The 11639-nt window shown below is 51.0% G+C and overlaps 1 protein-coding gene across 1 annotated transcript in view; it reads left to right on the top strand.

Moving 5' to 3' along the window:
• Positions 1 to 583: 583 nt before the first annotated feature.
• The window catches only part of CREB3L1 (cAMP responsive element binding protein 3 like 1), a 44853-nt gene continuing 33797 nt past the window's right edge, over positions 584 to 11639 (top strand). Inside the window, exon 1 of the mRNA XM_021925843.2 lies at positions 584 to 1171. Within this exon, the coding sequence (XP_021781535.2) occupies positions 1070 to 1171 (102 nt within the window). The 5' untranslated portion in view covers positions 584 to 1069. The remainder of the gene's footprint in view (positions 1172 to 11639) is intronic.

The following is an 11639-nucleotide window of genomic DNA, read 5'->3' as shown; positions in this document are numbered from 1 at the left end:
AACCCTGTCCCTACTAAAAATACAAAAATTAGCTGGGTGTGGTGGGGCGTGCCTGTAATTCCAGGTACTCGGGAGACTGAGGCAGAAGAATCGCTTGAACATGGGAGGCAGAGATTGCAGTGAGCCGAGATCACATCATTGCACTCCAGCCTGGGCAAAAAGAGCGAAACTCCATATCAAAAAATAATAATAATAAATAAATAAATAAATTGTTTAAAAAGCTGAAAATCTCCCCCGTTGAGGGGAGATCTGTTGAGGCGACTGTTAAATGGAATTCCCTGACTGGGTTTGGTGCAGGTTTTAGCATAAGGCTGGAAGGATGGAAATAGCTCCCTCATCAATTTATGGGACAGTGGTTGGTGAAACCTTAACAAAATGCCAATGTTCCAAGAACACTGTTATCGGTTCCAGGACTATTGTTGCTTTAAGTCCCCACCTTGAGCATTCAGAGAAGACAGATGACTAAGGAAGAGGAAGTTGCAGATGTCTCTTTAAAAAATGAGAGAGGATTCCTCGAGCCACGCCCTCTTCTCATTAATATTAAATTATTGTGAATATTGATGTGGGGGCGTGGCGCCTTGGCCAGCTGGGCTAGCCAGCCAGGGGTTCCCGGTTTCACAGAGAGGAAAGTGACAGAAGCGGTGCGGAGGGAGAAGCAGAGACAGCGGAGAGGCCGGCAGCCACCCAGTCTCGGGGGAGCGCTTAGCTCCCCCGCCCCGGCTCCCACCCTGTCCGGGGGGCTCCTCAAGCCCTCAGCCCCACCCCCGGGCTCCCCATGGAAGCCAGCTGTGCCCCAGGAGGAGCAGGAGGAGGTGGAGTCGGCTGAATGCCCACAGTGCGCCCGGGGCCCCTGAGCCCATCCCGCTCCTAGCCGCTGCCCTAAGGCCCCCGCGCCCCCCGCGCCCCCCACCCGGGGCCGCGCCGCCTCCGTCTGCCCCTCCCCCGGGGCTTCGCCCCGGACCTGCCCCCCGCCCGCTTGCCAGCGCTCAGGCAGGAGCTCTGGACTGGGCGCGCCGCCGCCCTGGAGTGAGGGAAGCCCAGTCGAAGGGGGTCCCGGGAGCCAGCCGCGATGGACGCCGTCTTGGAACCATTCCCGGCCGACAGGCTGTTCCCCGGATCCAGCTTCCTGGACTTGGGGGATCTGAACGAGTCGGACTTCCTCAACAATGCGGTAAGATGAAGGGTCTCCGTTCCCGTTCCACGCCTTGGCACCCTTCTTCGCGGCGCGCCTGGGCCCCTAGAAGGACCCGACTACACATCACTGGGCAGGAGCGGGGAAAGGGTTCAGCGCAGGGTCTCCCGGAGCGACATGTGTTTGGAGCTCCGAGATTTGACGAGTAGGTCCCTCGACACCTCCCTTGGACCCCCGCCTGACCTAAGCCTCGGAGCTGGTGCCAGTGCGCGCCCCTCCTGGGGGCACAATCCTTGAACACATTGGCCTCCACCTTCTAGGGGAAGGGGCCATCGAGGTATCGGGGCCGTCCGATCCTTGGATCTGAGCTCAAGAGACGCCAATCCCGCCCTCCACCCACGTCTTCTAGCCGTCCCAACCCACCCCAGGTTCCAGGACCAGACTGGGCGCAAAGTGGCAGCGCCCTTTCCTGCGCCTCCCTTGGGGCTTCTGTGGCTCTTAGGCTGGACCTCCGCTGGGAGGCGCACCCGGGAGCGTTCTGAGGGTCTGAGACCCGACGCCCCTCGGGGATCAGAGCCAGACCCGGGTTCTCAGCCAGGCCCGGAAACTTCAGGGTGCTACCATGGCAGCCCCAGGGAATCAGGGCCAGAGACCCCCCCAGGGAGGGACCTGAGGCTGGGGGCTGGGGGGAGGCAGTCAGGGCAACACAGGGTGCTGGCTCAGGAGGATGGGAGCCCTTTCTCTCCATCTGCCTCTAGATCTCTGCTCTGTCCCTCTGTTCCTGGAGTCTGGCTGACTTTCTCTCTCCCTCTCCCTATGTCTTCTTGACTAGGTCCGACTGTGAGCTTGTCTTTCTCCTCTTTCTCACTCTTCCCCTCCCTCCCTAAGGAAACGTGGCTTCTCTCTCTTCTTCCCTCCCTCCCTCTCTCAGGCTCAGCCCTCAGGCCTTGATGGGGGAGGGGCATGGGCTTAGAATGGGAGAAAATATTTAGGTTCAGAAGGGCCTGCCTAGATGAAATGTGGATTGTTGGGGAATCTAGTGGGAGCCCCCTCTTCAGTGAACCACCAGTTGCATGTGCATGCCTGTACACACCACACACACACACATACACACACCCTGTGATCAAGCACTTGAGACTCTTTACCTGCTGATCTCTACCTCCCAGGACCAAGATAAACTTGGCCAGGCAAGAGCCAAGTCCTTAGAGGACTTGAGCATCTTAGACTTCCACCTAAACTGTCCCAGGCCACTAGATTGACGGTGAGGAGCCAGGCCAAGGGACAGGAGCCAGAGTCAAGGAGGCATGGGGACTGAGGTCTCCCTGTTCTCCATTAAACAGCACATCCTGGTCACTGTGCGCTCTGAGGAAGGCCCCTTGTCCCAGGCAGAGAGAGCATAATTCATCAGACAGAACAAGGGTACAAGGGGAGAGGGCTTGCACTGACCGCAGAGAGACTTGGTTTCTAGTCCTGGCTCTGCTTCCCCTGTGAGCCTGGCCCATACCACTGGATCTCCTCCCTGGGCCTCAGTTTCTTTGTCTGTAAAATGGGGGAGATGTTGGATCAGGTCTTCCTACAGATGGTTCTGGCACAGATCCCAGGAATAAAGCAGCAGGGATCAGGGGATCCACACCTTCTCTTGAGGTTGGTAAAAGACACTAGTCAGAGGGAAAGAGGTTTGTCAGAGCTCAGACCCTTGAAGTCAAGGGGGGCAGTAGAGCCCTGCGGTAAGCTTCCCTTGGCCCTTGGAAGCTCTGAGTTGGGCTTTCTTCTGAATGAACTCAGCCGCCCGCAGCCTCTTCCTGCTGCTCCATTCAGCCCTGCGTCCCCAGCTGCTCATCTGGGCCTTGGTCCAGCACAGGAAAGGAGACGCGACCAGACAGTGGGATCCAGCACTGGGACACTGGGGAGGAAAAGCCCTGCTGGGGAGGCTCCTGATCTTGCACCTGGGCAGGGCCAGGAGAGGCAGTGGGAAAAGATGGGGTGCCTAAAGAAAGAGAGAAAGGACTCTTGGGCTGGGAATCAAGAGATTTAATTCTGTCTGTGTTTCTGCCACCAGCCAGCGGGAGAATTCAGAAAAGTGACTTTATTTATTTATTTATTTATTTATTTTTTGAGATGGAGTCTTGCTTTGTCGCCCAGGCTGGAGTGCAGTGGCGAGATCTTGGCTCACCGCAAACTCCGCCTCCCGGGCTCACGCCATTCTCCTGCCTCAGCCTCTCAAGTAGCTGGGACTACAGGCGCCCGCCACCACGCTCGGCTAATTTTTTTTGTATTTTTAGTAGAGACGGGGTTTCACCGTGTTAGCCAGGATGGTCTCGATCTCCTGACCTCATGATCCACCCACCTCGGACTCCCAAAGTGCCGGGATTACAGGCTTGAGCCACCGCGCCCGGCCAAAAGTGACTTCTTCTTCTGGGGGTTGGTTTCCTCATCTGAAAAATGGAAATATTAGAACCATAGCATTACTGTAGGCATTTTGAGAGAAAATTAAAGTGAAGGTTAATGTAGCACAACGCCTGGCATGAAACGTTCATCGTTGGTTTGATCCATAGAGACTGGATGGGGGTGATAGTGAGAATTGCTCAGCTAGGAGTTGCTCTGTGAACACAGCAAGTCATTTTCCTTTTCTGGGGCCTCCATCTCCATATCCGAGGTCCCTTCCTGCTGAGATCCCATACCAACCCTTCCCCCAACTTCTTCATTCTGGATGAGGATAGGAAAATATTTCCAGGGTTAAGGATGGGTAGGGATGGTGTCTGTGTGCCTCTCCGTCTGGAAAGTAGAGAGCAGAATATTCACTATCCTCCTTAAAAATCCAGATACAGGCCATAAATCATGCGGAAATTGTGTATGCTCTGTTGCTCTGTGCAAAATGCAAAATGTATGCTCACCCTGAAAACAACTATGCAAGAAATACGCATGCACTTGGACAGACAGGAGAGGGAGTACACAAAGTCAAGACAAGTGTGTTTGGAGGTGGCTGGGCTGCTTTATTTTTCTTTCTATGAGGATACCTTCATGTTGCTGCAATTCTGTTTATGCGATTCTCAGAGATCCTCAGAAGGGGGCTGCCCTTCCTGTCCCATGTGGGGGCATCTCCTCCCTGCCCCTCCCACTCTCCCACAGTTTCTGATGTGGCCACCCTTGAGCCACTGTACTCTGTGGTCCTTCAGCCCCTTGGCCCATACGAGAGAGAGGGTCTGGGCTCCAAGAACTGGGATAAAGGACCAAAGGGAGAGCAGGTCGTTTCTCCAGATGGAAACACTAGGTCTGTGTGCTGTCCCCTCCTTCCTCTGGCTAAGAGGAAGGGATGTCTGGCTTCTCTAGAGGGAACTGGCTTGGGATCCCAGAGAAGCCCCAGCTGGGAGGGTGTGGGGAGGAGAAGGAGGAGGAAGAAGAGGTCTGTTTTCTCAGAGGGGAGCAGCAGGAAGCTGCAAGGATGTTTGCCCAGCACACCCGTTCACTCCCTGCAGCTGGGGAGGCCAGGTGTGGGAGTGACTGACGGGGACCCGGGGACCAGCCCAGCATGGAGGGAGGCGGTGGGCGCTAAGGCTGATCGCTACTCCCCAGACCCCTGGCCTGGCTTCTCCTGAGCTAACTGGGAAGCAGAGAGGCATCCCCACCCCCAGCCTTTGGGAGATTTAGGGAGATTAGAGAAGTATGTGTGTTTGGGTGTTCCTATGTCTGTGGGTGGCCCTTTAACAGTCCTTAAAAGGGGAGATGTATGTGTGTTTCCGTTTAAGTTCTCACCAACAGGAAAGAGGACAGAAGTGCTAAGGCACTCTGGTCTCAAGAGTGGAATCTGCTAGAAAAGATCTAATGAAAAACCTACTGCAGGAGCCCAAATCTCAGGTTGCCTATTCAAAAAGGAGACCTCTGATACCTACTCCTCCATCTAAACATGAAGTTCGTCTTGAGCAGAGGTTTGCTTTGGGTTTTGCTTCCCCCAGTGTTGAGGGAACAGTTCCTTGAGTCAGGGGTTTGGTCTGTCTTGTTCACTGCTATATCCCAGTGCCTAGCAACCAACTGTTGCTGAATGAATAAATGGATGGATGGATGGATGGATGGATGGATGGATGGATGGATGGATGGATGGATGGAGAAAAAGGGGCCCAAGCCAGACCCCACATTCTGAAGAGAAAAAAGTGTCCTTAAGCCCATCTATTTGCAGCCATCTAGGTCCTTCAGAGCCCGCACTGTCTCTGGGGTCCAGGAAGGGCTCTCTATGGTTTTCAATGTATTCTCATTGCCTTGAGCCATCCCCATACTGTAGCACAGGCCTCTGAAGCCCCTAGTCTAGAATAGTCTACAATTGGCTACCCACAGGGGATTTGAACTTGTGGCTCAGGTCTCACCCTTGAGCACCGGCTCTAGTGCTTCCGTCTTCCCCAGTTTCTTCTTCAGATTGCTCTAGGACTCCTGGATCCATACTCACCCAATTTAAGACTAAGCCTTTTCCAGCCCTGCCTCAGGGCCCTTGCACATGCTGTTCCTGCCATCTGGACTGCTTTTCCCCCAGTCTCTCCATCTCAGCCTTCTGATCCCAGCTCAAATGTCACCTCCTTCAGGAAGGCTCCCTGAACACCTAAAGTGGGACCCCCCCTATTCTTTTCTGTTTTAGTCTTTTGATTTCTTCTAGCCCTTAACCCAGTTTGCAATTATTTTAATAGCTTACTGTGTATTTCCTCCATGAGAAAGTAAGTTCCATAAGAGGAGAGTCCATATCAGTTTTGTGCATTGACATAAACCTAGCACAGTCACATGGGACAAAATAGATGCTCAATATAGTAAAACTCTACAATAATGCAATAAATATGCCCAGTCAAAAATGTCCAGTTATGTTCATTTGCAGTGGCTCATGCCTGTAATCTCAATGCTTTGGGAGGCCAAGGCAGGAGGATTGCTTGAGCCCAGGAGTTCAAGACCAGTCTGGGCAACATAGGGAGACCTCATCTCTACACAAAATTTTTAAAAATTAGCCAGGCATGGTGGCATATGCCTATGGTCCCAGCTGCTCAGGAGGCTGAGGAGGGAGGATCACATGGGCTAGGGAGGTTGGGACTGCAGTGAGCCATGATGGCATCACTGCACTCCAGCCTAGGCAACAGAGCCAGACCCTGTCTCTAAAAGTAATAATAATAATACAAATTTAAAAATAAATTTTCCAATTACATAAAATGTGGAGTTATATTTTTGTAGAATTAACGAAAAACAGTATTTTTCAGATGGTCTGTACTATCACAAAAAGCAGGAAAGTAAAAATTGTGACACCTTACTGCACAAAGCGGACCAAAGAGAGAGAGTCCCACAGAAGAATGAGGCATCACTTTTTTTTTTTTTTACCAACCCCACAAAGAATGGAGTTTTGCTCACTTTTACTTGAGAAGGGGCCTGAGCATAGAACAGAAGTCAAGTTTGGGTCACATTGTAGCGAACTTTGCTCTATTTCAAGGACTTACTATATTTGTAGAGAAAATTACTTTAGGCTGGGGCAATCCTTGTAAGGGAAGGGAAACATTGTTTTAAAAAAATCCCAGGCTGGATGTGGTGGCTCACACCTGTAATTCTAGCACTTTGGGAGGTGGAGGCAGGGGGATCACTTGAGGCCAAGAGTTTGAGACCAGCCTGGGCAACACAGAAAGACTCCATCTCTACAAAAAATAAAACATAAATAATTATCCAGGCATGGTGGCACATACCTGAAGGCCTGGCTGCTTGGGAGACTGACATGGGAGGATCACTTGAGCCCAGGAGTTCAAGGCTGCAGTGAGCTATTATCACGCCACTGCACTCCAGCCTGGGCAACAGAGCAAGACCCCAAAAATCAGATCTAAGTGTTCAAGAGGTGTACTTACATTTCCTGAAGGGGTCCTGGGGTTTTCAGGATCCTGGAATGGCCAGCCCTTAGGGTGGTGGGGATGCAGGGTCCCACAGAAGTGCTGTCTGCCCCCCGACAGGTTGTGAGGTCCCTCCGGCTTCCCTGGACCAGCCGGGAATTCATTTGCTCATTCATTAATACACATGTCCATTCCTTCAGCAACTGGGCACTGAAGGAACATCTATGCTGGTGCCAGGGTAACCTGGATGAAGAAAACACACTTGACCCTCCAGTCAATCACAGACAAATGAGAGAGAAAGAGAGCGAAATAGGCAGTATCAATACCATGGTGGATGCCATGATGGAGCAGAGCCTGGCAGGAGGCTGAGCCAGGCTACAGGTCATGAAAGCTTTCTCAGAAGGTGATCTCTGCACATGCTGCCCCAATTTCCCTCATCCTTAGTGGCAAAGGACTTATTAGAAGGCATTTCTGGCCAGGCATGGTGGCTCACGCCTGTAATCCCAACACTTTGGGAGGTCGAGGCAGGTGGATCACCTGAGTTCAGGAGTTTGAGAACAGCCTGACTAACATGGTGAAACCCCGTCTCTACTAAAAATACAAAAAAAAAATTAGCCGGGCATGGTAGCAGGTGCCTGTAATCCCAGCTACTTGGGAGGCTGAGGCAGGAGAATAGCTTGAACCCAGGAGGCAGAGATTGCAGTGAGCCAAGATCGCACCATTGCACTCCAGCCTAGGCAACAAGGGCAAAACTTTGTCTCAGAAAAAAAAAAAAAAAAAAAAGGCATTTCCACAGGGACTGGGGCCATGTTCCTTTTACTGAACACATATAGGCATTATTATCCATTGTGCAGATAACAAAACTAAGAGAGGGGAATATATTAACTCCACTCAAGGGCAGGAGTCCTACAGAGAGAGTCAAAGAGGGGAGCGAGAAGAAGCTACAAGCAAGTTCTCTTGTTGTTCTGGTTTGAGCTTTGCCCTCTAGAGCAAGAAAAATTCAGGATCTTTGATATCAGAGGGTCCCTGCCTTCATCCTCACCCACTCCCATCCTTAGGGCACCTTGGATGCCTAGAGCTTTATGGGCAAAGCCAGATCCCCTGAACAAGCTTCCACATCCCATTTCATACCCTATCCTCAGATTCACCCCAGGATGCTGTTCCCCAGCCCTTCTGGGGACTTGGACCTTTGCTCCCTGCAACTCCCAGGACTCCTCAGGAGACTCTGTTTCTGTCTGCCCTGGCCTGGCCTGGCTGCTGCACCAGGACAGGGGAGCATAAAGGACATCTCTGTTTTGTGTCTTCTCCCTATACCATGTGCTTCATGCGAGTCCTGGTACCGAGGCCCTCCTGGAGCATCTCTCTCTGGGACCTGGCTTGCTCTTGAACCTCCCTCAAGAAACCAGCTCCAGATGCTGTAGAACAGGCTGTTCCTCTGGAAGTCTCAGCACTCCTGGGGGCAGGATAGAGGAGGAAGATTTGGGTGGAGTTAACTCAAGACCATGAGCATTGCTCTGGCTGGAACTCTGTGTAACCCTCTTGAGCAGCCCTGGGGAAGCCAGACTGAATGGCAGGACCCTGGACCAGGACTGGGGAATGTGTGGGGGTGGGATTGTCTGGTTGAGGAGAAGCTGGGAGAGGCAGGAAATGCCCCAGGACTCTGACCCTCAGAGGAAATATGTCAAAGGTATAGATTTCCTTGGAATGTCAAAGATCTTGATCCCCACCTCCTGGACACACCATATTGTCTACAAGGTCAGTTTGATAGCTGGAGCAACCATGGGCTTCCCTGCTGCCGGGTTCAGTGTGCCTCCTCCCCCAATTCCTCTGGGACAGAGCCTTCACTGCCGCTTCCTTGGCCCTTGGCTCATGGCCCGGAAGCCACTTCACCCATCAGAGAGAGGCTGACACATCTGGGCTGGGATGTGTGGTCCAACATAACAGCTGGACAGCAGCAGCCACTGGTCCCTCCTCCCCTTCCAAAAGAATAACAAAAATGAAAGTAATGATGGAGTGAGGCAGGCTCTTCAGGCCTTCATGGAGAGCCAGGAGGCGGGTTTCAGGCAGTGATTGAGGGGAGCTCACTTTGGAGGCAGACGGGTCTGAGCCTTTGCCCATGGGTTCCTTCCACCTGGAATACCCTCACCCCTCTTCACCTCATTTCCCTCACTTGCTGTGTGACCTTAGGCAAATCACTTTCCCTTTCTGGGCCTTGCCCTCCTCATTTATGAACCAAACTGAGGGTTCCCTGAGAGCAGGGTGTGTCAGTCAATTATTTTTGGCTATTCTCTAGGTACAGCTATAATGACTGAGTGCTCAGGAAATGTTTATTTATTGGATGGATGGAAGGAAGGCAGGATGGAGTAGGGTGGGGACAATAGAGGAATGAATAGGTGGGTGAATAGATAGTAAAAGAAAGGACACTTCTACATTTCCAGCTTTGATGGTCCTCTTTTCTAAAGTAGATTGATTCATTCATTCATTCATTCATTCGATTACTCAAATCGTGAATCTTAGCATAAATGCCATCTCTCCCTTTCACTTTATCATCATGGCCTTTTCTATTATGACATATTGTGCAATGGAAGAATATATAGAATGTATATCTATCAGTTATAAAGTATAATAAAATGAATACATGAAAACTTACCCAGCTTAAGAAACAGACTCAGGGCCAGGCATGGTGACTGATGCATGTAATCCTAGCACTTTGGGAGGCTGAGGCGGGTCAGGAATTTGAGACCAGCCTGGCCAACATGGTGAAACCCCATCTCTACTAAAAATACAAAAATTGGCCGGGTGTGGTGGCTCATGCCTGCAATCCCAGCACTTTGGGAGGCTGAGGTGGGCAGATCACCTGAGGTCGGGAGTTCGAGACTAGCCTGACCAACATGGAGAAACGCTGTCTCTACTAAGAATACAAAATTAGTTGGGCGTGGTGGCACATGCCTGTAATCCCAGCTACTAGGGAGGCTGAGGCAGGAGAATTGCTTGAACCTGGGAGGGGGAGGTTGTGGTGAGCCGAGATCGCACCATTGCACTCCAGCCTGGGCAAAAAGAGTGAAACTCAGTCTCAAAAATAAAAAATTAAAAAAAGAATAAAAATAAAATACAAAAATAAAAATACAAAAATTAGCCAGGCGTGGTGGTGGGAGCCTATAATCCCAACTACTCAGGAGGCTGAGGCAGGAGAACTGCTTGAACCCAGGAGGCAGAGGTTGCAGTGAGCCAAGATTGCACCACTGCACTCCAGTCTGGGCAATAGAACAAGACTCTGTCTCAAAAAAAAAAGAAGAAAAGAAAAGAGACTCAGTTCTGAATATCTTGGTCTCTCAAAGCTGCATGAGTTTGGGACAGAGGTGAGTTGTAGATTCTGAATCCACCCCACTTTGGGGAGATTTTAAACAGGAAAGTCCCAAGACCAGGTGCATACTCCCAGGCTCAACCTGTGCAGACAGCAGGTCCACAGGTCAGATGGCAGATGATGGGGCAAGTGCTGGGGAGGTGATCCTTGCTTGAGGTGGCACATCTGCAGCGCTGCTTAGACCTGGGGGCTCCCTCTTGTCACCTGTGTGAGCTTGGGCAGGTGCTTTAACCTCTCCAGGCTTATTTCCCTCATCCAAAAGTAGGGTTCATGGTAAAACATAGGGTTCTTAAGAGAATTCCATCAGAAATTCTTGTAGAGGGCCTGGTACACCATAAACCCTCTATAAACAATAGTTGCCACTGCTGTTTTTATTCTTTTGGTTTTTAAATTTTTTTTTCTGAGACAGGGTCTCACTCTGTTGCCCAGGCTGGAGTGTAGTGGCATAAACACAGCTCACTACAGCCTCAACCTCCCAGACTCAAGTGATCCTCCCACCTCAACACCCCAGGTAGCTGGGACTACAGGCACATGCCACCACGCCTGGCTAATTTTTTGTATTTTTTGTAAAGATGGTTTTTTGCCATGTTGCCCAGGCTAGTCTCAAACTCCTGAGCTCAAGCGATCCTCCCTCCTTGGCTCCCAAAGTGCTAAGATTACAGGCATGAGTCGCCACATCTGGATAATTTTTAATTTTTGTGGGTACATAGTAGGTTAGATACTTGGGGGTACATGAGATATTTTGGTACAGGCATGTAATACACAATAATCACATCATGGGCCGGGCACGGTGGCTCATGCCTATAATCCCAGCACTTTGGGAGGCCACGGTGGACGGATCACAAGGTCAGGAGTTCGAGAACAGCCTGACCAACATGGTGAAATCCTGTTTCTACTAAAAATACAAAAATTAGCTGGGTGTATTGGTGCATGCCTGTAATCCCAGCTACTCAGGAGGCTGAGGCAGGAGAATTGCTTGAACCCAGGAGGCGGAGGTCGCAGTGAGCCGAGATCGCACCACTGAACTCCAGCCTGGGCAACAGAGTGAGACTCTGTCTCAAAAAAAAAAAAAAATCACGTAATGGAGAGTGGGGTATCCATCCCCTCAGGCATTTATCCTTTGTGTTACAAACAATCCAATTATACTCTTCGTTTTTTTATTTTATTTATTTATTTATTCATTTATTTTTGAGATGGAGTCTCACTCTGTTGCCCAGGCTGGAGTGCAGTGGCATGACCTCCACTCATGGCAGCCTCTGCCTCCCAGGTTCAAGCGATTCTCTGCCTCAGTCTCCCGAGTAGT

This window comes from Papio anubis, chromosome 12 (assembly GCF_008728515.1).
Source record: "Papio anubis isolate 15944 chromosome 12, Panubis1.0, whole genome shotgun sequence".
Lineage (NCBI taxonomy): Eukaryota > Metazoa > Chordata > Mammalia > Primates > Cercopithecidae > Papio > Papio anubis.
Note: the sequence above shows the minus strand (reverse complement) of the source record. Positions and strands in the feature narration are given on the sequence as shown.